The sequence below is a fragment of the Sitophilus oryzae genome, unplaced genomic scaffold (genome assembly GCF_002938485.1).
Source record: "Sitophilus oryzae breed Bouriz unplaced genomic scaffold, Soryzae_2.0 scaffold_882_pilon_pilon, whole genome shotgun sequence".
In the NCBI taxonomy this organism is placed as follows: Eukaryota; Metazoa; Arthropoda; class Insecta; order Coleoptera; family Curculionidae; genus Sitophilus; species Sitophilus oryzae.
The window spans coordinates 2,029,047-2,056,213 of NW_022147508.1; the positions used below are offsets into that span (position 1 = coordinate 2,029,047).

A 27,167-nucleotide genomic window follows, 5' to 3' on the forward strand; every position below is an offset into this window, starting at 1 on the left:
GGGAGAAGTGCGTGTGGTATGCGCTGTAATGTTATGACAAAACAGCTTGTTGTTAGCGTGTGTTATATAAATAAATTTCGATTAGATCGTCTAGTTCAGTTGCCGGCTAGGCGTGTTGCGGTGTTGGTCGTTTTGTTGTTTTAATTTCAACATCATGATCGTGGAATAGAGAGTGCGTGGTGTATTTATAAATGAACGCAAATAACTTAGCTTTAATTGATCGTCCAGACTTTAAAATTGTGATACTTATTTTCATAATACTTAAATTTACTGTGTTAATATTTAAAGGTAAGATTTACTATTTGAATAACGCTATTATCTCTGACTTCGTTCAGGTAGAATACCTGTAAATAATGATATGTCTCCCAGTGTGTGGAGGTCACACAAAAAATACAAAATAAAAAAATATAAAAGATTATCCCATAGATTATCCTATTATAAGTGTATAAGTTCTGTGTGATCCAGGCACCTCGGCAATGAAGCAATTGAAGTTATTGATGTAAATGTGATATTAATATATTCTACAACTAATTATTATTGTTTTAACATTTTAAGTACGGATAATAAATGTTTGAGATGATTTCACAATTGATAATTAAAATTATTTAATTTTTGAGGAAATATGAGGTTAGAATTTCGAATGTATCTTCCATTATTAAATTTAATAAGAATGACCATAGAATGAAGATAGATTCCGGTTTATTGGTCTTTTGCTCGCGTCTGCGCATATCGATGGCGGTAACAATAAAATTTTGAAAATGGTGTGTCTGACATGAATCAAATAAATAAATCAATTAGATATTTTGTTTTATTTATACCTTCCTATTAATTTTGATAAATAGCAGTAGCGATATTGGGTGAATTTTTTTTAACCTAAATCGCCTATTAACAAAACACGATATCCATAGAAGCCTTGTATATATACATATATTATCCAGGGTGAGTCTTAAATAAGTGCAAATATTTTCAGGGGTGGTGTATTTCGACCCCAGGAACACGTCATGAGTTTTTTTCGCTAAAAAAACATGTTGAAAATCATGCATTTTCTTTTAAATTTCCCTGTATATTTTTCGTAAACTTTTTAAAACTGCCTGTTCACCGCAAATTATTTAATTCCTTAATCTGGTAATTTCTTAACCGGTATAATTCCTTAATCTCAGATATTACCATAGTTACGGCTTTACTAAATTATGGTTGCGGCAATAAAAGGGATGCAAATACAGAACAAATCCGGTGGCTCTCAAAATTTTTTCAAAAAAAATCTTTTTTTTTTTAATTTTCAAACTTAAATAACTCGGTGATTTTGGACTTATATGAAAAATGGTAAAGAGAAAATATGTTCCTTTTATCGAGATCTACCAGCCCTGAAAATATTTGCAGTTATTTAAGACTCGCCCTGTATATACAAGGATAGAAGCCTCCCCAAACACAAAATCATAAAAAATTGTTTGCGGAAATGCATCATTTTCTTTTATCCGACTTTAGAATAACTGAAATCAGTTACATGAAAACATATTCCTGCTTTACATTCTAGACAAGTACGCACTAAAAGTTTTATTCATTTTTAAAACGATATATTTTTGAAGAAAATATATCATTTTCTTAAAATAGTGTTAACTTTAGAAAAACTAAAATCAATTGAGGGGTTTCTGGCAAAAATCCCTCTCTTTCTCTTTCTCTCTTTCTCAGCCTGGTTCCATCCAGTGTTGAATATAGGCCTCTTCTAGGTTTTTCCACGCTTCGCGATCTCTAGCCAATCTTATCCATTGTCTTCCCGCCACTGCCCTGACGTCATCGACCCATCTCTTTTTTGGTCGGCCCACACTTCTTGTTGTTCCCCTAGGTCTCCATAGGATTATTTTTTGGGGCCATCGGTCTGGATCCTGTCTTGCCACATGTCCTATCCATTGCCACTTCAGACTTGCCACTCTTTTAACGACATCTATTAATTTTGTTTTTTGACGTATGTGGGTATTCCGTATTTTTTCCCTAATGGTGACTCCCAACATGATTCTTTCCATTGCTCTTTGTGCTACTCGTAGTTGTTCTGCTGTTTTTCGAGTAATTGCCATAGTCTCTAAGCCATACCTAAGCACAGGTAGAATGCAGCTGTCGTCAAGCCTTTTTCTTTAGGTTCATGGGCACCTTTTTATCCTTGAAAATATCGCTCATATTTCCAAATGCTACCCATGCCAAATGGATCCTGCGTTTGATCTCCGAAATACAGCAAAAATCCCATTAGTCAAAAAATAGGTAAAATGAGTTAATGGCGCTATCCGACAGTAATTTGTTAGTCATAACGTTCCTACCAAACGAATTCGGGAAAAGTGCTATAAGTCAGCCCGTGCATATATGATCAAAAATACCGTAATTCCGCAAGAACCCCACAAGTCACAAGTCTTAACGGTAAGTAGTTTGGTTGTTTGTCGTTCGTAATCGTTCGAATAGTTGCTAAGAGGAATTGGTTATTTCCACGGTTTTTGCCAAATTTCCAGCAAAAACCCCACATGTCAAACAAATTCACGCCTTTCCTAACTTAAAAATAACAAAAAAATAAGGAAAACTAGTTTTCTGTAATTTCAGATTATAACCAGAGCTCACACAAAAAAACGACAATTTAAATTTAAATGGGAGCAAAATATACGTTTTTTTTTCCAAATTTCGAAATATCTGACTAATGGGGGTTTTGCCAGAAACCCCTCAATTACTAAATACATGTTTCTGTTTTATATCCTAAAATTTCTTCTAAATATAAATAAGCACAAAATTCCTTGCGGAAATTCATCGTTTTAATTTTTCAATTCAAAAGATTATCTCAAATAAATTTTAAGAAATATTAATAAAAATGTATAGAATTACAAATGGAAATGTTGAAGCCAACGCAATCAAATTCGTATTAAAATTAAGAAAACAAAAACAGAATTACAACAAAAAAGGTTTAAACAAAAGCAATCTAATTTGTATTAAATAAAAAAATTCACAGATTTTGCAACATGCGCAACCATCATAGGCGTATTGAAAATACCAGACACAAAAGTCGGCGGTGGTCGGCAATCATCTGTCTTTTACATTTTATATTAATCTGTGACGTCATTTGGAAGAGCTCAATAGAAATATGAAAGAACTAAACCTTGTTTGGAAAGCAATTTGACATTCGTGACGTCAGCATTCTGGCAGTCTAACGTAGCGCTAATTGCCATTCGCAAATACTGGGGTCGGCATTACTGGTCTTGGGTGCCGATTTTCGTGTGTACGAAACGTAAAATAAGATGTACTGAATAAAGACAGAAGGCAAGTATTTTTCCAAGCGCATGGATCTAGCGTCAGATTAAAGTGATTATATTACAAATATTTCGTATTTTGGCTCGATGGCGGTATGAACTTAGATACTGGTAGAACATACTAGATACTAATTTTATTAATAATTTAGACATCAATACCGTACACAGAAAAACAAAAATAAACAAAAGCGTGAAACCCAAGGTAGGTAAAACCAAAGAACTATATAGTTATTCATTAACCTATCTTGAATAAGAGCTCCAATATCTCGACAATATGAAAAAATAAATGCTTGTTTCTAATTCCAGTTGCCAAGTGCTTGTCAAATTTTGCTATATTTTACAATAATTTATCAATAAATGAAGAAAATTTCTAGAATGACAAAAACAGGAAAGTGATGTTAGCTAAAAATGATGCATTTCCATAATAGTCCAGGAGGGAATGAATATTTTCGGTACTTAATTTCCCAGTCAGCAAACACCGATGGAATTATTCGGTATCTTATTCTAAGCAAATTTTATATGTATATAATATATATAAGGGGGGGGGGGGCTTTTTGATGGATTGAGGCGGAAAATGCGTTATAAAGTACAAATATACTGCACTTTTTTCCAGCGATAAAAATAATTCTAATATAGTGAGAGATGTTGTGCAGTTAAGAAAAAAAATAGTCTAGCTAATCTGTGAGAATGGGTAGTAAGTCTAGCAAGAGAAAAACTGGATAAAAATTATTGAAACTATTGCCCTTATTTTCGTAGTCCTAAAAATTTGTCAGATGATAGTTTATATTACAATACAGCTGCAAATATAGTCTGGCTCGTGTGGAACATCCCGAAAGCCTTGCCAGACTCGTCCAACGCTCACCAGATGCGCTGAATTCGGCCTGTTCAATTATACAGGTGATCGTTGTCATCTCTACATGTTTTTACCTTCCATAATTTATGGGAAGAAAAGTATTGGTTTAGGGTGAAATTTGACTATGGACAAAACACTTTTCTCAAAGTTTTGACCCCAGCGATCCAAAAACAAGGTTTTTTAGTCCGTCCGTACACCATCAAAAAACTACATTCGCCAATAACTTTGTAATTATCAGAGATATAAGAAAGTTGTAGTAATAAATATCAAATATTTGTTAAAGGAAATTTAATTTTCTTCAAAATCGATCTCTTGACTTTATTTTTTATCTCCTTTAGTTTTTGAGTTATAGCAATAAACAAGTCTGGTCAAGATGACTTGTCCAAAACTTTTCATCATATGAATGTGTTTGGATCTGGAGCGATTTTTGAAATTAATTGATAATGTGCTTTTGCTACATTGAAAATCACGAAATTGCAGACTGTCAAAAATTTTTGCATCAAAAAATACGAAATGTACGACCTGACTCGAGCGGGGCTTTCGTGGTTGTAAATGACAGCTAGACGTGTATTTTCTATGACATTAAAAATAATATTATAATTATTTTTAATGTGACAAATTTTCAAATCCGGGAAAATAAGTGCAATTTTTTTTTAATATTTACAATTTTCAAGATGCCGCCAAACTGAGCCAAACTCATTTGCCAATTTTATAAATGAATCAGACTTGCTTTTGAGTATAGTTTCTGATTGTATCAAATGATACGTTAAATTTCAAGCATGAGAAAATAAAGCTTCATTCAGAACGTCGAAATCAGTGGAATAAATTAGTAGTTTCAATTAGCCGTGGAAGTTTGTTCACCTAATTTCAATGTAAGCATTCAGAACGTCATAATTAGTGGGAGTACTTTTCAATTATTGGAAAAAGTCATTAACGTAAGTAATAACTCAATGGAAAAAGTTAACAAACTTTTGACTTTTCCACTAATTATACTTCAAAATTTGCGAGGAATGTCATTTTGGCCTTTGAACCCGCCAAGAAAAATTTTGGTTAGAAATCAAAAGTTTATTGTTTTATAAGCTAAATATTATGCTTTCTCTATGGATACAACAGACTACCGCAAGCTGTTGCTAGGATATGTTATTAATTTTAATTGTGTTTTTTAGACATTGTGAATGATCCTAAAGTAAAAAGTATAAAGTGTAATTGAAACCACTAATTTATTCCACTAATTGGGAGGTTCTGAATGAAGCTTTAGGGTTATGGATTTCAAAAATCTGTCAAATTTTAAATCCGCAAAATTTGCAGCCAGATTGACTTTCCAATACTTGGAATGTGCCAGACTATTATTTTCATTAATAAAATGATTCACTTTAATAATTGTCAATATTTATGGAAAAATAAGTGGATTTTTTTGTTATTTTATTTAGAAAACCCATACGAAAAATTTAACCAGACGCACAAATTGTCATTTAATGTCACCATGCCAGCAAACTATTATACCGGGTGCGTCTCAAAAGCGGTTCACTCCTATAACTTTTTTATTCTTTCAGTTAAAAAACGTATGTTAGTTATGTTACATAAATTAGGATTGATTGGCGTATTTAATTGTTTTTGGTCACTTCCTGTTTCACCGGAAATGACTAGAACTTTTGATTCTTAAGGGGCACCCTAGGTATTTTTTTACTTTATTCAATAGAAAATAACACTCTGAATCAGCTCTGAATAGAATGATATATCATATGTCAACGTTTGACATTTTCGCATATGTGGTGTATTTGAAATTATAACTTGCGGTTCGTAACGAAAATTTGACTCGAAATACCAAACCTGTGGTATCAAATTATTCGTAAAAAATGCTATTTCCAAATATGCTAATGAGCCACACTTGTTCCATTTGAAAAAATTGAGATATGATTAAAAATACGATTTGGGCATCTTTTAACCGGCCAGGACAAGACACTAAAACATTAGACGGTCAAATCTATTTTTCCAAGGCTACTTGATTAAGAATTAGTGTTTTTAACATAGTCATGGCACTCTAGATTGAAATTTAAAATACTAATTTTTATTAAGCAAGAACGTCAAAAGTTGACATATGTTATGTCATTTTATTAAGAATACCGAGGGTGCCCTTCAAAAATCAAAAGTTGTAGTCATTTCCGGTGAAAGAGGAAGTGACCAAAAACAATTGAGTCAATCAATCCCAATTTATGTCATATACTACTATACATATAACAATTTATGTTATATAATAACATACCAAATCTTTTTTTTTATCTGAAAAAATAAAGAAGTTATAGGGGAGCCACTTTTGAAACGCACCCGGTATATTCACCTACTGGAAAAACAAGTACAAAAAAATGTCACTGCCACCTGGACTATCGATGCCAATCAATAATAATTTGAACGCTTCCGTTGCTTTATTGTAAATCTGTGTCATTTATCGTATTTTTAGTCAATTACTGTCCTGGTGGTACTGTCGACCTTGAGCTGATGGGCTAGAAAAGATATTTGAATTAGTAATGTAAATATTATACGAGAAATAAATTCAAAATTATGTAGTAGCTTCAGTAACAGCAATAGATTAACGTATTGTTATATCAGATGAGTAACGCGCCGGTTTTTAAATCGGAATAAGTACATTTATTTAAACACTTTCTTTGTAGAGAGTACCTCTAGTAAACATCTTTTAAAAAAGTGGAAGACTTGCAAGAGTATTGTTGCAACACTAAAACCAAGGCTGGACCCTGCAAGGCCAAGACCAAGAGAGGTCTTGCATCTACTCATCATTACTAATCTTCTTCTTCTTCTTCTTCTTCTTCCTTCTTCATACTAGGCGAATCGCCTGTTTGGTTTCGTCGTCTCTACCGGTTAGACTGATAAGTTGTCGCTCCATTGTTTTCGTGGTTGTCCGAAGCTTCTGCGACCTAGCGGTGATTTGTCCCGTGCAACTCTCACTATCCTTCTGTTGTTCATTCTGCTGATATGCTCTCATTTACATTTTCCACCTTGCGTGCTGTTCTTATGCTTTTATTTCACTCATTGTCCAAAAGCTGTCTCTAGTAGTTGTTTAGTTTTCGCTGTATCAGGTCGAGTTTCTGCAGTGTATGTCATTATTGGTCGTACCGTTGCCTTGTAAATTCTTGCTTTAGTTTCAGCCTCAATGTTTTTATTTCGCTATATTGTGTCACTCAGGCATCCTGCTATTCTGGTTGCCTTCGTTGTTCGTTCTCGCACCTCCGCTTCTAGTTACTAATCAACCATAGACAAAAGAAATAATCATAAATAGATGGGAATGCTCGGTTTTCCGCCAAAACTTATAATTGTTTGGTTTACTGTTTAAAACAACGGTAAACAAGAAAAGAAAGATTTTTTTCTTGTTCAAGGCAGAGTCATGTCAGAAACTTCAAAAATTATAGAATCTTTGCTTCTAAAATTTAAATCGCCCTCATTGAAAAAATACCGAAAAGTGTTTAAAACGTCTTTTTTCAACCGTCAATTATTATTGCTATCTTCAGAGTTTAATTTAAATTGTATTTACGCCAACCCGTAATAATTGTGGAAAAGCTATGTGAACTGTGAACTGCAAAAACCATCGTTCCATAACATCGGTTTCCAAAAAATGATTCTCATATTTTCCAACCGTGAATTAATATTGTTAAACCTGGGTAATATGAGCCTAACTGGTGTTGGGTTCAGTGCTGCAACAAGTCAGTTTTAAAAAGACTTAAGTTTTAAGTCTTAAGTCATTTCTAAAATGAACATTATTTAAGTCTTAAGTCAATTTCAATACAAAGTTTAAATAACTTAAGTCATTTTCTTTCAAGTCAAGTCATTTTGTAAAGACTTAAATCAATATAACATTATTATATAAGAGTTTCTTGCCTTGAACTGCTAATATAGAAATTAATTCCAAGCTGTGTTCGACATAATGTGGACTACTACCGGTCCTGCTCTCACTACCGGTTTCGGGGCCCTACCCCATCATCAGGTGAGCTTGGGTCGTTTCCACAATATGTCGAGCACAGCGCAGAGTATCTAAACACGACTTGTCGTAAAGTAGCGGTAAGATATTAAGTTCCGCATCGCGAGATAGCAGCCTGCGTGCAATGGTAGTACTTTCGTACCACCGAGGCACAATTATCGATAGTAAATAAAGGCTTTTTTCGGCTAGCCCAAATTATATAATGGAAAATAAATTTCTTGCAGTTTTTAGGTATATAATAAAATTATATAAGAGTTTCTTGCCTTGAACTACTAATATAGAAATTAATTCCACGCTAATCTCTAGTCGAAAAAAGCCTTTATTTACTATCGATAGTTGTGCCTCGGTGGTACGAAAGTACTACCATTGCACGCAGGCCGCTATCTCGCGATGCGGGACTTAATAACTTACCGCTACTTTACGACAAGTCGTGTTTATATCCTCTGCGCTGTGCTCGACATATTGTGGAAACGACCCAAGCTCACCTGATGATGAGATAGGGCCCCGAAACCGGTAGTGAGGGCAGGTTGATCCACATTATGTCGAACACAGCGTGGAAATAATTTCTATATTAGCAGTTCAAGGCAAGAAACTCTTATATAATTTTATTATATACCTAAAAACTGCAAGAAATTTATTTTCCATTATATAACATTATTTAGTTATATCATTAGTTCCATTTCAGGTCCGGTCTTCTAAGTTATTCCGAGCATATTTCGTTCCGTTGAGCGTGGTGGACACTTAAAATGGACATTATAAGTTTTCTTATAATGTCCGTTTTAAGTGTCCACGTGGTTTGGTCGAATGTTTTCTTCTTTAGATAAAGTGGCATTCTTGATTTGAATATGATTGAATTTCTTTCATAAGTATTCCATGCTAACTTACATCTTCTGTTGATTTCTGGTATTAGAGATCCCGAGCTGTGTATTAGTTGTCCCAAAATTATATATTCTTCTGCTATTTTCAGTTTTGTGTTATTTATTAGAATGTATTTTCTATCCACTAGTTCGATGTACATTACTTTAGTTTTTGCTAAATTCATTTTGAGACCCACTTTATTGCTGGTTGTATTTAGTTCATTAATTTGTGTTTGTCGTTCTTCAGGACTATTGGCAATTAGGATTATATCATCAGCGAATCTTAGATGGTTAAGATTTATCTTTGTAATCAACTCAATATAAAATGGTCACCGAATAATACTGTGACGTGGTTCACTTCCGTCCAATTAGAAGTTCTACTTTTCAGTCATACCCTTAATCAAGGGTCATACTATATATTTTTCTGTAAAAAAATAGACATCTTCAATTTAAACTAATAATTACAATTGGTTACAGTGCCTTATTTAAACGCCAAATTTTGTCAGTTTTGGAAATTCAACGAAAAAGAGAAAAATCATCGCATTTAGCTTATATTTCGGAATGTTCCTGTATTGGAAGCATATGGTCATGGTTATAATGTCATGTCTGTAATGAAATATAATTTTATAATTTTGGGATATTGAATTTCAAATAAAGCCACTCTACGCCGCCGTTTCTGAAAAGAAAATGTTATGGCCTTTGCCAGGGATGGCGAAGCTTTTTGAGACATGGGCCAACATATTCATATTTTTTTAGTACTAGCTCGCGAGGCACTAATGTCATTTGCACCAGAAAAAGAAACAACGGTACGGTTTATTTGATTTATAGTATTTTTAAGTACTTACTAACAAAAAATGTAAAACAATTGATATCATGAATCATTATTTTTAATAGTAAAGCATAATATCAAGTAGTATTTTAATTAGTATTATCCTTGTTTATATATTAAGTATTATCTTTTGGCTATGTTTACTTTCTGATAAAGTCAATTCAAATCTGATGAAATCTGTGTTGGTAGAGTGTTGAATTTGCGGTTTAGAATTTTCTATATTCTTTACAACAAAACCTTATCGTTTTAATTTTCCCATTAAATTGATTGTTTAATTCAATTTACAATATAATAAATATTATAAAATAAGTGCAAATATTACACTTCTACAAAAAAATATTCTTCAGGTGTCATTTTGAACACCATGGTCTCTATCAGCTATATCTTTTCTTCATGCATAATATCAGTCATATCACTGTTAAAAACGAGTTTCACAGTCTATAACCCATCATACATTTTCCTGTTGTAGGGGGGACAGGGTATTTCCCATCCTCCTCTGATAACAGATGTTCTTCCTCCTAGGGTATACACCCTTCTGTCTCCATTTTCTCCACCTCTTTAATTTGGTCTCTCCTTAGACCTGATACCGGGGTTATTAAAAAAAATCGATAATAGAGGATATATCCTTCTTTATCTATTGCTTCCTTGGATTTGAGGTCAATTCCTGTTGTGAGGACCTAACCATAACCCTCCTCCCTCGAGTTGATGACTCGCCAACTCGATGTACTTACATTGGAGTTCTGAGCCTGAATAAAAGCCTCAGCAGGTAGGTGGTGTCTTTCCCGTTGCTCCTCGGCAGAAAGACCGTGATGGCCGCCCCTTTTGAGATGTTTTCTCCCTTTACTGCAACCAGCCCCGGCCCTTGCCAATTTTTAAGCTTAGGTGCGATTTCCACCAACCAATCCGCCGATTCCATTCAATATCCATTCCATATCCGTACCGGCGTATTTTTTATTGTATTGGTGCTATACGTAAGCTTCCATTCCTTATCAGTTCCATACTTTTTATTGTACAATTTATATCATTACGAAAGTTTTATTTTAAAAATTTATAGATTTATTTATTTATTTTATTTAATAGGTGAAAGAATAAATAATTAGCAAAAGATTAACAGAGCTGGTACAAATGTAAGAACTTGACAACGCTGTTTCCGATACACTTCAGTCTATCCGCCAAAAAAATGTATGGGAGGAAAGGATAGGGCAAGGAAGGGAAACAGAGCGGATAGTGTGCATTGTGCATTGTCCTCTTCATTTACATGATATATTTTATATAAACGGAAGGGAAACGGAAGGTAGCCGATACGGAAGGTAACATATACTCTCCCCTTTTCCGAGGAGTGTTTTTGCTTTTGCTTCCTCTGGAGCAAATCCTTCAGGCGGAGGTATGTCCGTGCCTTTACTCTGCTTTGCTAAGACCTACTCTCAGAGGAACGTCTAGACCCGCCTGGTTAACTAGGCCGGGTAGACGAAACGTTAGCTTGTGTCGCTTATTAGGTCTAGAGGAGACGAAGGCTCCCGACGCTTGCTGCAGGAGGTGGTAGCTAGTCACAACCTAACCACAAATTACCTATAACAGATGCGAAAGAAAGCGACTGCATCGGAAACCGCTCGGCAAACCCGACACGCCTATTGAGTGGTGTAAATACACCAGTCGTTTAGTCCGGAAACCTATGCTGTGTCGTATTCGCTTGCTGGAATGACATAGTGCGTGGTTTTCTTTTTAAAAACGCGTGTAGGATTTTTGTTGAACTTTTGAATTGTTATTTCTAAGTTTTGGTAATTTGTATATATTATTTAAAATGGGATTTATTTATAAGGAAAAAAAGATATTTATAGTATAAAAAATTAATTTATTTAACAAAATTTAATTAAAAATGTGACAAAATAGTTACCTTTCTATTGGTTCTATCGGACTTTTTTCGACTATATAAATCTTTATTTGTAAACTTTAATACATCAAATATTTTCAATCTAATAAATCACGTAATGATGTAAATAAGAGGAAATTTCTCACATGGGTGGTCAAATTTTATAGTTTTCATTATATCAAACAGCCTCTGAGAAATGTTTTCAACTCAAAATGCCTTTAATTGTGTTTGACTACATCATTAAAAAGGGTCTTCAAATACATCAGTGTGATATTTGTCTAAAATTTGCAAAGGAATCCGAATCTCTGGATAACTCGAAATTATTTACCCATTTAAAAGCCTTTGATCATGAAAGTGGAAAAATTTGTTCATTTTATTTACAGGCTGGAAAAATTATTTATATTAAATTTTGATGAGTTTTGCACTGAAGAAAACATTCAGAGGCTGTTTGATATAATGAAAACTATAGAATTTGACCACCCATGTGAGAAAGTTCCTCTTATTTACATCATTAAATTATTTATTAGATTGAAAATATTTTATGCATTAAAGTTTACAAAAAATAAAGATTTATATAGTCGCAAAAAGTCCGATAGAACCAATAGAAATGTAACTATTTTGTCACATCTTTAATTAAATTTTGTTAAATAAATTATTTTTTATACTATAAATATCTTTTTTTTTCTAATCTCCTACGAGCTGATATAATATGATGAGCAATCTATTAAATTACTCTGAGATTATACAGAAAAGTCCACAGACTTCGAGACATAGGAAAATCAAGTCCATTTAGCGTGTTTCCAAATTTTGACAAGTTTTCAAAAATTACAATTTTGTTTAGACTGACGTTTAATTTCACCTGACTTCTCGGTGAATGATTTCTTTTTATGGGGGTACATAAAATCTAAAATTTACGGCCATGAAGAAATTCAAAACTTGGAGCAGTTAAGGCAGAAAATATTTAATGCCTTTGACACTGTCATCCCTGATATGTTATCCAATGTGAGGAGGGGATTTTATGATCGTTTGGGTTATTGTTTAATGCAAGAGGGAGGCACTTTTGAACAATTTTTGTAATTTTTTAAATTTCATTATCCTGTTTTTTTACCGTTTACCCATTACCTACCTTGACGAACATGGGAAAACGAAGGTCCTTTTCAGGACCACAAATATTTTGATTGAGAAAATTGGTAACTTTTTTTTGGATTAAAAAACAAAAGTTGTTAATATAATACCAATTTAAAAGTGTTTTAGTAGTTTTAATACACACTATGATATAAAATTTATTATTATTATAATGTACATTATTAATACTATTGTTCATTCGAAATGGCATTAAGGCCCAATTGCAACAATGATTTAAATTTTTCTTAAAGATAAGTAGAGCTTAGAATGAGCTGTATTTATATTTACTTTAATATTCACCTTAAATGAGGGAATTTGACTGATACAATTTTTGAATTTGAATTGTTTTTAATGATACTAACAATTTTAGTTCAATTTTTAATAAAATTTATTTAATATTAATAGAAATCCAAGAGATTTGAAACCTCTTTTAGCGATTTATAACATTCTCAAATGAATTACAGGTGCCTTTATTTTCTATGAAAATCACACAGCTTTTTTCATAGTCGCTGCAGTTGCTATAGCTATAAAAAACTAATTTTTTAAGGTGTGAAAATTGCGACACACGCTAAATGGACTTGATTTTTCGTATGTCTCGAAGTCTGTATACCTTTTTGTATGTAAACAAATAATAACCCAAACTATACATTGATGCGGATTGTCTATGAACTCTTTCTGAAGGTCACAGAAACCTGAACGCGTAATTCGGTGTTCTTTCGCATCTGTTATAGGTAATTTGTGACCTAACTGTACATTTCCTCTTGTGTACGATTTTCCATCTTGGACAGCGTATGCCAGTATATGCAGCTGTTATTTGGTCTTTCCTTTATTCTGTGCAAGAAGTCCATGAAGACTCCATGCCAGGAAAGGAACTGTATAACATAATAAGTAAAGTGCATGTCTCCATGTTTCTTACTCGTCCAGTTCTCCACGTTGTGGATTAGCGTTCTAGTCCACCTTTCCTTTTCGGATATATCCCACTCCTCTTGCCATTTTAGATAGGTAATTGTTCGTTGCTGTTTTCTCACCTCATCACTAACCTCCGCTTTAACAAATAAATCTCATTTTTTCTCGGCTACTATATGAAACAGATTCTTAGAGCCATTTTTCCCGACTGTGGGGCAAATTTATCCGGAGAAGCCTTCTTCTCGAAAGGGTTAAATATATTTTTTTTTAAATGGTCGCTACTTCAGTTGAGGGAAAAGAAAAAAAAAAGGAAAAACCGACAATGTTCATTTTATGTAATTAACTACCCAAGTCTCACACACAAACACAATGACATGTTAAATTGTAATTTAATATAACAAACCATGACTAAATAATAAAGTATACAGTAATACATTTTTGTATCTCTAACATAGTTATTTGGCAATATGAAATCATCATTTTTTCCTCAAGTCGATTTCGTGACATCGTCAGTTTTTTTCCTTACCCTTAAGTTGTTATATGACATATATGTCAAAATAGTTTTTTTTTTCGTTTTAGCACCGATCATACTGGTATTAGCTACGCAGCGTTTCCGTTTTTCCGTTAAGGTTTTAGGCATGCTGAATTTATACCACATGAATATTTTTTTTATAATTTCATTTGTTGCGAACTTTCTGTATGTAGGTATTATTGTATAGCTATGGATATTTTTTTTTATTTTTTCTATATCATAAGCCTACTTTATGAAATTGTTTATATATGCTACAAATTTATAAGGCGGCAAAAAGAAAACATTAAAATATGAAAATGTTTACTTCTTTTTGAGAAACGGGTTTGATTATGATCTCTCACATCATTTATTTAAACGTAAAAATAATTATTATTAATATTACGTTAACATTTTTATTATAATCTAAATTGTTTTTTTTTAGTCTGATCTTTTATTTTTCAGATTTAAATAAGACTGCCAAAGTGCCAAACCGAATTAAGCCTAAAAACAATTCAAACTTCGAAGTTTTGTTTCAAATTTTGAGGCTATTTTTAACAGAGAAAAAGAAGAATAAAGTGGAAACTTTACATACATAATGGATTTTACTAAAGAACGTCTTAATCCCAATCCAAGAGAGAAGGCGACGCCTTTCGGCCTGCTTTTCTTCACGTAAGTATTTTTATGTATTATAGACATTAATTATTATTAATTAATAAATTACTGTTTTGAAAGGATATACCAGGTGGCGTATTTCCATAATATACCATGTAGAGGGCATATTATAGGGTCCCTAATCCCCGTTCTCAGTTTTAGTTCAGCAGGGAAGATATCTCTCGCGGTATAGAAAGGAATTGGAACTAAAACTAAAATAAAACGCTTCGTCCTACGTGGGCGACAAAAACGGGCGATACATACAAAAAAAACATGTGCGCCACTGACTTTTTTCTCTTGTTAGCACAGTTGTGTAGGCCAGTTAATGCGGATTAAAACTTGTATCTTGATATTTTGTTCACTTCGGTCTCCTTCATGAGATAAACACAATTTTATTAATTACCATTAATTCAAGTCTATTAGCAAACTTCAAAATGTTTAATGTCATTAACTGGTCAAAGTTTTAAATACTTTGGTCAGTTAAAGTACTCATTCATTCCTCATCAAAAAATATAAAAAACAGTTCCTATAAACATAGGTGCAGAAATGCATAGTTTTAAAGTTACAGGATGTTAAAACTTTAAAAAAATAGATGTTTTGAAATTCTCTTAAATACCATTATTTTTTTAAAATTTGCTGTGGGTAGTACTGAATATCACTGTTATAAATTTTAATAATAATTTAAATATTTTATTAATCTTATTTTACTTTTATATTATTAATTGTTATTAATAAAATTGTGTTTATCTCATGAAGGAGATTGAAATCGACAAAATATCAAGATACACTGTGATAACCCATATGCACGTCCCTGCTGAATCTGTCATCTGTCAACACTTTTTAGTACTAAAATATGTGGCACTTATCTTATAGTAACTTTTACCCACAAAATTACCCCCAAGAAAACTAGAATAAATCGAAAAAAAAATGAAGACTAACACCCCGCAGCTACGAAACAAAGCTGAATCGGACCTACCGGGTGCGTCTCAAAAGTGGCTCACCCCCATAACTTTTTATTTTTTCGGTTAAAAAACGAGATTTGGTATGTTAGTATATGACATAAATTGGGATTGATTGACGTATTCAATTGTTTTCGGTCACTTCCGGTTTCACCGGAAATGATTACAACCACGGGGGTGTCACTTGTATGGGAAAACAGGCAACAGTCAAATTTAAACGTGCCAGGACCAACGACAAAGAAAGCAACATCTGCCAGGCATTGGCTTTCTTTGTCACTCACATTGCTTAAATCATGATACCGCGGCCATTTTGCCAACAAAGAAGCTGGCCGGCTGTCCTGGCAAGTGATTTAAAACAATTTTGCTTTTTACAATATTAAATTACCATTTGGATGTATTTAATGCGATTATTCAATTAACTGGTAAGTCAGAAATTACACACAAATACTTTATTCGTAAATACAACTAAGATGTAAACGTAGTTTTGTATTTTTAGATTTCAACTTTTGCAAAGACCCGCCGATAGAACTTGCCTGGCAGCGTACCTGTTTAACTAAACGTATTATTTCCTGATAATAATATCAAAACACGTAAGTACCTCTATAATTTATGATGACAAATGATTTTGATTATGTTTTATGTTATTTAAATACTTTCTAACCTCAAATAATAGTAAGATCCTTGTTTATATCGCACAGCCCGTTCAAAACTGTATTGTCTTCAAAAAATGTTTACAAAACAAACAATTATTACAAAAACAATGTCCTTTTAATCTGATTTATACCTCAGAAGGATGCCAGTAAAATTTTATTAAATCAACATTATATTATTTGGCCATTAATATCCAAAAAGGAGCATATTGCCTTAACTTAAATTTTCTTTTACTTCTCTTGACAATGTTCTCTATATTCTCTATTTTGAGTTAGTAAACTTTTGAACGGGATGTGCGATATATAAAATACATAATATATCCAAGGGTATGATCTGATAAAAGTATTTTTTGATGCATTTTTTGGTTGTTTATGCACGTTGGCTTGGTTTATGTTTTATTCAGCTTATATTTATTTGGTATAACAGTTTTTTTTGCCTTTGGAATGGCATGCATTGAGGCTAGATAGTGTTTCATTAAAGGAATTTAAATTAGCATATATTTTTTGTGATATTAGTGTGTTATCATGATACAGGTAGTTGTATCATAGTGCCTTATGCATGTTATTTACCTATTATATACTTATGTATAATCAGTAAATAGATGATAACATACTACTAAAATGTCTTTTTAATAGTATGTTTATCTTTCCAATTCACTAGTTACTTGCAAAATGTATTTTGAACTAATTTAAGTGATTAATTGATCATCTTTCTTTTTCAGGTTCAGGATATTCTTTTTCATTGTTAAAAATATATATATTTCAATATTATTGTAATATAAATCGCAGCTCTAAAAAATAAATGATATTGTTTACGAATGTGTAATTTATTTACTATGAATTTTCTCTGAAAATAATAAGTCTTTAATAATATCATTGATTTGCTATGTAAAGTTAATAGACATATTTTTTAATACATTAAATTATATTAAAGTAATAAAAAATATGTTTATTAACTTTAAACAGTAAGTCAGTGATACCTTTGGTGATAACTAAAAATATTTTTTTAAAAATTTCCCCTCTTTTAAGCCCCGCCCCTCCAATTCCCCTCAATTTAGCTAGTACTGCCAGGCGACACCAGGTGGCGTCTGTTTCCATTTTTTAACATGAAGTTAGCATTTCTTTAATGTACCTATTCTCTGATTACAACTTTTGATTTTTAAATGGTACCTCGGTATTTTTTTACTTTATTCGATAGAAAATGACACTCTGAATCGAACGACATATCGTATGTCAATTTTTGACATAGTCACTCAAAAACAAATTCTATTTTAAATTTCAATCTAGAGTGCCATGGTTAAAAACACTAATTTTTAATCAAGGAGCCTTGGAAAAATATATTTGATCGTCTAATGCTTTTAGTGTCTTGTCCTGGCTGTTTAAAAGATGCCTAAATCGTATTTTTAATCATATTTCAATTTTCATTAGCATATTTGGAAAAGGCATTTTTTTACAAATAATTTGATACCAGACACTTGGTATTTTGAGTCAAATTGTCGTTATGAACCGCATGTTACAATTTCAAATAAACCATATGCCAAAATGTCAAAAGTTGACATATGATATGTCATTCGATTCAGAGTGTCATTTTCTATCGAATAAAGTAAAAAAATACCGAGGGTACCATTTAAAAATCAAAAGTTGTAATCATTTCCGATGAAACCAGAAGTGACCAAAAACAATTGAATACGTGAATCAATCCCAATTTATGTCATATACTAACATACCAAATATCGTTGTTTTATCTGAAATAATAAAAAAGTTATAGGGGATGAGCCACTTTTGAGACGCACCTGGTATATCAATTTTTTTCAAATGGAACGAGGGTGGCTCATTAACATATTTGAAAAAAGCATTTTTTTACGAATAATTTGATACCACACACTTGGTATTTCGAGTCATATTTTCGTTACAAACCGCAAGTTATAATTTCAAATACACCATATGCAAAAATGTCAAAAGTTGACATATGATATGTCATTCGAAGTGTTATTTTCTATCGAATAAAGTAAAATAATACGAGGGTGTCATTTAAAAATCAAAAATTGTAGTTATTTCCGGTGAAAAAATGAAATGAATGAATGATGTAGAATGTTTAGGAAGGGAGTTAATCACCGCAACCTTATAGATCTATTGTGTGTTCCCCTTTCTTGAGTTATAACGAGTTATAACTCATCATACAGTCTCAGGGCTTTAACAAAAGCCAGTATCTGAAACGGCTCCACAGCGGCCAGCTCTCCATCCTCGACATCAGACGTACCAAAAATGTTCATGGCACGAATGGTCGTCGTCTCGGCGCACTCAGTGATAAGGTGTTCTGGTGTTTCCCCATTTTCCCCACAAAATCTGCATTCACCGTTGTTTCTCAGCTTCAGCCTACTGAGGCGTTCGTTGAGGAGACAGTGTCCTGTTAGAAACCCCGTGACAATCCGAAGATTGTTTTTACTTAAATCAAGGAAAACCTTTGATTTTTCTCGGTTGTAAGTTCTGAGGAACTTTTTCGAGTGTCTTAGACCGTTGGAGGACACCCATTCTAAGTTATGGATGGAGTCTTCCAGATTCTTCAGTTCCGCTTTCAGTTGGTTTCGGTTGGAAAACAGAACGGTTCTGGTCCAGTTAGTGAAGTGTTCGCTCCTTTTCTAGCTAGATCATTTGCTTCTTCATTGCCTTCTATCCCTTGGTGAGCAGGCACCCAGAGTAGGAGGACTTTATTTTCTTTCCTAATTTGTTGAGCTTCTCTAGGCATTCTTTGACCAACTTCGAATTGATGGTTACTGAGTTGATCGCGTTAAGTGCTGCTTGACTATCGGATAGGATGGCAATTTCCTGTTTTCGATAATTCCTATCTAAAATAAATTGTACGCATCTTTCGATATCGTAAATTTCTGCCTGAAGGATACTGGGGTAGGTGCCTATTGGTTCGGAGTATTTAGTTTTCGGGCAAAATACTCCTATCCCTGTCCCTGCTTTGGTTTTGGAAACATCAGTATACCACGTGATGGTATGGTCTTTTATATGCTGAGTAAGCGTTTCTTTTTTCCAATCCTTTTTATTACTCAATACTACAGTGAGGTGTTTCTCAAAGTTGTAATTATTGGTATGTCATCCACTGGGAGTTGGAGAAGTGGAATTTTCTTTTTGAGGGTGTTCCAAGCCCCTGACCTGAATATTCTCCCAGTACTGTTTCCGTCAGTAACCATTCTAATCATTGTCGCATTGGCATAACTACCGACGACAATGTGCAGTGGTGTTAGGTCTAGAATGACCTCCATTGCTGCTGTTGGACATGTTCTCATGGCACCTGTGATGAAGATATATGCCAGTCTCTGTACTTTGCACAGGTTTTGCCTTGCTGTGCGTTGCTCTAGTTTTGTATACCAAGCAATTGCTCCATAAGTAATCATGGGTCTTACTATCATGGTACACATCCAGCGCAAAATGTTAGGGGAGCGGCCCCACCTATTTCCCGCCAGTCTTCTGCATTCATGAGAACATTTGTGGATTTGCTGGAAATGTACTTAATATGCCTGTTCCAGAGAAGTTTACTATCCAGGGTTATTCCCAGATATTTCACTTCCTGTGATGGCAGTATTTCCTTTCCATCTAGATGGATTCTTTTCAAGTTTTTCAAACTTCGCTTTCTGGTGAATGGCATTACTGCGGTTTTATCTGAGTTAATACTCAGCCCAACAGTCCTGCATCATCTCTCCGCGATGCGTAGTCCTCTTTGGATAATATCACACAGGGTGCCTCCATGTTTCCTCCGTGCAATGACGACTATGTCATCTGCATACCCTATGCAGTGTATTCCCGCTAGAGTTAATTCTTCCAGTAGTTCATCCATTGCCAAGCTCCACAGTAGGGAGAGGTCACTCCACCTTGTGGAGTTCCTTGCGTTGTTTTAACAACTACAGTTTTGGTACCTATCTCAGCCTCTGCTGTTCGTGTTGAGAGCATTTCCCAAAACCAGCGAATTATCGTACGTGTTCACCCCTCTTGTTTCAAGAGATCGCTTGACCGATGACTGATGAATGAATGATGGTGACCGAAAACAATTGAATACGTCAATCAGTCCTAATTTATGTCATATACTAACATACCAAATTTCGTTTTTTTTTAACTGAAAAAATAGTTAAAAGTCATAGGGCTGAGCCACTTTTGAGACGCACTCGGTATGTTGATATAAGAAATACATCTTATTTTTACGCGAGGAGTCTCCTCACGAGAGATGGTACATGTTTTTTGAAACACTTTAGAGACTTTACTGCTGAAGTAAGCTGAGACACACAATAACAACTCATTAAATTCATTTATTATAGCATTCATTAGTGCATTGATTATGTTCTTCTAATAGTATATTCATTCTTATCTGTAAGACAATTATTGTGCATGACGATGTTGATATAATCTCAACTTTATTTATACTTATACCACAGCTTATACTTATAGATATAGTCATTTAATTATCATGATTCAATAACGTAATTTACTTAATAGTTTTTACGAAAATGTTTAATATACAGGGTGACCCTTAAATCAGTGCAAATATTTTTAGGGATAATATATTTCTCTCTCATTTTTTGAAAAAATCTTATTTGGATATTTTTTTTATTTTTAGTTAAGAAACGTAATATCTTTATAGTATGGCAAAATATGTAGTACCTAGCCTTGTAGTAGATTATATTTACAAGAAAGAAAATCCAGAAAAGATCCAGTGGTTTTCAAAATTTAAGGGAAAATTTATTTTTAAGTAAAATATCTCCGTTATTTTGGACTTATTTGAAAATCGGTAAAAAGAGATATGTTTCTTTAATCGAGATCTACCAGTCCTGAAAATATTTGCACTTATGTATATTGACTCACCCTGTATATTTTAAACCAATATTTCAAAACCACACAATCGAAAGATAACCTTTTCATTATTTCAACTTCTAATTTCATTTGTTTAAAATAAGTAAGAATACATTTGTAAAACACTTAAATTACACCAATCCGCATCTATTCACTAGTTTTATATTATATCATTATATCAGTCAGTATTATCTGGTTTACTAATTATCTCTAAGTCATTGATCTAAGTGATTTAATCTTTGTTTTTAGATATACATATTATGTATTTGTTTCGAGTGGATCATTTTTTTATGTTTAAATTTTCAAATGCTGTTTAAAATACTCATTATTCTACAGACTATTTGCAAAGATTAAGGATTTATAAATTCCTTGCCATTTGATCACGAGCCAATTACATTTAATATAAAAAAAAACAATAGTTGTAACCTTGAGTAAAAATCGCATCAATGAAAAAAAAACCGTTTAAATAAATCTATAAATAATATAGAAATAGAACGTGGGTAACGGTAGTATATTTTTAGAAAAAGATGTGTTTTAAGTCACAGTTTAATTAACACCATCTTTAGTTAATATTCGGTGGTTAAGCATTATAGGCAAGGGGCAACTAGACACAGACTTTTAGGTGGGTTCAAGTTTTTTGAGGGGGCTTAGGTCACTAACAGAGGCGCCATATTACTTAATCTAAATCAAAATGAAAATCGATATTTAGAAAATCAAATCTCTGTATTTCCTATTCCTAAAAAATCAACGGCGTACAATTAAAACAACATTCGTTTACTTCGTTCAGATTGAAAATCTATATCTGATAAAAATTAAATATTTTAGATTACAGTTAATGGGTCATAAGTAGACAATGCTAATATAAGTTTAAGTAAAGCAAATGAAAGCAAAGTTATGCAGTACTTTTTATTAAGAGTTCATTTCACTTTTCCGAAAAAGTGGCAAAATAAGCGTTCGGCATTTAACGTTTTATGTAAAACTGGCTAGGTATTTTTACACAAATGAAGAAGGGAATTACAGATAAAGGATTATACTATATCCGTATTGTAGCACATATTTAGACAACTTCTCTATTTTTAAGATTTTAATTGTCAAACATCAACAAAATATTCCTTGTTTGGACTAAATTTTCTCGAAAATAAAGAAATAATTTAAAATACCGTTACAATACCGATATATAATTTTTATAAAACACAGTGCAGAAGGTTTCACATTAATACATTGACAGTAATTGAATTCCGAGGTAAAAGTCTCTGGGCAGTCCACAAGGGTGCTTTTTGTTTTGAGAAACCTAACCTTGTCAAATGTCGTCAGAAAAAAATAAAATTGAAAGCTTTAACTTTCAGTTTTCTGGAATATCTCCGGATATACTCGGAATTTTATAGTTTCTAAACAGCATATTATTAGTCTCACTAGTGCACAACTTTATTCAATTATTATTTTTAATAATTAGTTTTTAAAAAAATTATTTTTATTAAATTACCTATATTTTTTGCATTTCTACGTTAGTTGTTTTTCGTAATTTATGTAGCTATTATGGTTAAATTTTTACAATTACTTTCAGATATACAATAGGAATGTTTAGAAAAGGATATTCAAAGACATTTGAAGTGGATGACTTATATAATCCAATCAAAAGTGATAGAAGTAAGATTTTAGGTGATAGATTAGAAAGGTAAGTGTTTTTAATTTATATATGTACCCCAATATGTAGTAATAAAATATAAAACATTCAATAGAATCCAATGGAGAAGGACAACGAGACATTGTTTTGTTTATAAACATTCTGTTTGTAAACGTTCTGCATATTAGGACATCCTTATTCGATTTTTTTACATAATTTTAATACAAATACAAATCGGACTACCCTGTATATAGGAAACAGTACAATATTCGCATGTACTAACTAGACCTTTACAGATGTATGCAGATATTGTCTCTGATGTTGTAGTACTATGGTTCATATGGAACGAAGAAAGATAATGCCTCGGATAATGCCTATCTTTTTTATATCTCTGTTATGAGCGTATTGTCTTCAGCTGGACAAACTGTAGTTGCGGCATCAGATATTTCATTCCAGACTTTACCATTACAAAAATATTATTTCTGTTTTTTTTGCAGATTCTCCACAACGTTTTTTTCCTAGAGAATAAGCGTTGCCTTTTTTAAATATCTATTAACTTTGATTTTTTTATTTTAAAAATTGCAGAGGTAATATTTTCTATATAATATATGACTTCGTCATTTTTTAAAATTCTGGCTGGACCGCTCATCTAATGATTTATTGTTGACTTTGTTTAGCAAGTACACTCACCGGCACGAAAAACGAGCACCTTAAAATCTTGATGTATTTTAAAGTTTAATATATTTTGTTCTAGTGGGCCGATGTTGATGATTTTTTAAGCAATATGTAGCCAAATGATTGACTTTTTAGTACATCTTTCTAAATTAAAAACTAAAGTTTCCATGTGTCAATTATACGAGACAAAACAAAATGTTGATATTTGGGTGAAAGTTTGAAACACTCTGTGGAGGATTGTTAACAAAGCAAGGAGTTTATAAATAATTTTATCATCTAGGTGTATCCTTTCTCCATAGTTCGCTTTTTGGTTCATCGCAATAGCTGTATTTTTAGTAACATCGTATTTTTACATTAAAATCAAACCTTTGCTTTTGGTCCTAATCAACAGACCAGAACAGACAACAGAACTTGTTTTTAACTTACATTAATGATTTACCCGTGGCTACACTTCAGAATCATATGATTTTGTTTGCCGATGACACTACTATCTTATGTGCTCGGAAATCCCCTGAAGAAATTCAAACTGATTTTGAATCGATTTTGCTAAATGTTGGTGACTGGTTTCAGGCAAACCGATTATGCCTGAATGACACTAAAACAGAAAGAGTTATTTTTTCTCTTAAAACAAAATATAAAGTAGATTTCTGCAGCGTCCGATTTCTGGGAATAAAATTTGACACAAAACTGAGTTTTGAAAATCACGTAGACTATGTGGCAGGGAAGGTTTCCATAAGCATGTATGCATTTCGGCGATTGGCTAAGTGTGTGGAGAGTGATGTGTTAGTAGCTGCTTATCATGCTCTCATTCACACGGTGCTTACTTATGGAATACTTGTTTGGAGTCACTCAGCTCATGCTGACAGACTGTTTGGATTGCAAAGAAAAGCATTGAGAATTTTGTCAAATTTAAGTTGTCAAGCAGATACAAAAAACGCCTACAAAAGAATGGGAATACTGACACTTCCATGTTACTATATCCTCCAGTATCTTTTAATTGTGAAGGATAACCTAGAACTATATACTACGCATGATGAACAACACAATTATGCAACCAGAAACAGAATGAATATAAAGCCTGTTCACATTTGCGCCTCGGAAGATCTTGGAACTCCAGCCTTCATTATGCTCCTGCATGCTTTAATAAATTATCTCAAAATGTCACAAGTTTACCAAGACATCAATTTAAAACGACAATTAAAAGCTATCTTCTTGATATGGCTTATTTTAGTGTTACCTGTGGTGTTACTGATTTTTTAGAAAGCAGTGAAGGGTTATAGCGTGGTTATAGGTCAAAACATTTACATTGTGTATTTATTGTTTTTTTGTGTACTTTAAATTACTGTTTGGTAATTGTTGTGCTTATTTTATAATTTTGCATTTTACAAAATATGACTTTGTGTAAGGATACTTGTATCTATTAACATGCAATAAATGATTTGATTTGATTTGATTTAGACCTATAAAATAATGTTTATGCTTTATTTTTATGCAGTTTTGAAAAATCATATTATTATTTTGTGTTTTGGGCAGTTACTCAAGCAGAGATGTTTTTCAAAAGTTGATCTCTACCATGATCAATAATTAAAGCAGCAATAGCCCATACTTCAGAATTTAAAACCATCTCATAGATAAATGCAACAAGTTTAGATTGGAAAGCCCGTAAAAATTTTAGGTCGCGAAATTATTTTGGGTCGCGGCCCATGTCGCGGCCGTTATACGCGATCTGGCGCTGCTATAGCGGTCGCTAAGAACAACGGCAAACAAAAACAGAAATAATTTTCTCTTGTCAAAGTCAGAATGTTCAAAAATCATAATAATCTTTCAAAATCCAAACCGCTCTCATTAAAGAAATTCCGAAAAGTGTTTATAGCGTCTATTTTCAAAGTAATAATTGCAATCTTGTGAGTTTAATTCAAGTTTTATTTACTCCAACCGGTGATAATTGTGAAAAAGTGGCATTAAAAACTTAAAAAGCTGTGCTGTGAACTGTGAACTGCCAAAACCATCGTGGATCGTGGCTATGGATCGTGGCATAACGTCGGTTTCCAATGTTTCATAGGTATTTCATACATGCGTCCTTATATAAAATAAAGTTTCTTGTTTGCAAAACCCTGTCTTTTATTTATAAAATTAAACGAAAATAATAAATTTGAATAAACAATATTTGGCGATATAATTCCGGAAAAAGCCTAACCGCTCCGAAATTTTCAAAAGTTTTGGGTCGCGACCGTTGCAAGAATAGCGCCAAATAGTGTTTACATTGTCCTTATGGGCACTTTCCAATCTAAACTTGTTTTATTTATCTATGAACCATCTTTACTAGAGTAAACGTCAATATTACTGTGACTTTACAATGACAGTGGCATTACAAAAACAATATTTTATAAGTGTGTTGATGAGGGCCCAAAGGCAAAGGCAGACTTTTAATGCTGAAATTGCTGTAAATAGTTACTGTCTTATTCAAAAGCCAATATCTCCAATAAAAATAAAGTTATTGAGATGAATAAAAAACAAACTATCGAGAAAAGACATACCTAGAAGATAAAATATTTTTTCAGTTCCTTGCTTTGTTATCATACTCCACAGGGTGTTTCAAACTTTCACCATAATATCAACATTTTATTTTCCCTCGCATAATTTACAGACAGGAACTTTCGTTTTTAATTTAGATAGAGATGCTAAAAAGTCAAATAATTTAGCTACAAATTGTTTAAAAAATCATTAAAATCGGCCTACGGGAACAAAATATATTAAATTTATAATACATCAAAATTTTAAGGTGGCCGACTTGAATGAATTCTCCATATTTTTTCTCTTTATTTTATCCTGTAATGGCAGTTTTTTTCATATGAATATCAAAATATGGCTGTTACAACACTTAATGGACTTAATTTCTTGATATATACTAGTTTTATATATAATTAATTTATTATACAAGATGTAAGAAGATAAGGGCTAAAAAAGTTGCGCAATTCTTTCTATACTTTGCTGATGCTATGTTATTTTATTGCAGATCATGGAATAATATTTATGAAAAATCCGTCCAAAAAAATCGAAAACCTAGTCTTTTATTCGCTATGATTGCTTCATTTTGGCCGGAATATACAATTTTAGGAATTATATTAGTTATAATGAACACATCCTCTTTATTACAACCTATAATGTTAGGAAAACTATTAAATTATTTTAGGTAATGTTATAGTTACAATAAACATTTAACACTACTAACAGTAAAGCAGGCTTCGTATCGTATAAGTCATAATATTTTTGAACCTGTTTGTTTTAACTTTATTTTTCATTATATTTTACTTTTATTAGGGATGATAGTGATATCACAAAGAATCAAGCATTTTTATATGCTGGAGCCGTAGTTTCTTGTATATTTATTACTAGTTTAATGAATAATCATGTTTTTATGGGTGGTTTTCATTATGGAATGAAACTGAGAGCAGCATGTTGTGCACTTATATACAGAAAGGTATGTTGGTTTTAAATATATTATATATTTTTTTCAATTTAAAATCTTATCTAATA

The 27,167-nt window shown here is 32.6% G+C and overlaps 1 protein-coding gene across 1 annotated transcript; it reads left to right on the forward strand.

The window, feature by feature from the left end:
• Positions 1–110: 110 nt before the first annotated feature.
• LOC115890568 (multidrug resistance-associated protein 4-like) lies at positions 111–27,111 on the forward strand (the record flags this gene model as incomplete). Its single annotated transcript, XM_030910836.1, has 5 exons — positions 111–288; positions 14,683–14,889; positions 22,896–23,006; positions 26,647–26,823; positions 26,952–27,111. Coding segments are annotated over exons 2-5 (522 nt in total), but the record flags the coding sequence as incomplete, so codon positions are not given.
• Positions 27,112–27,167: the final 56 nt, after the last annotated feature.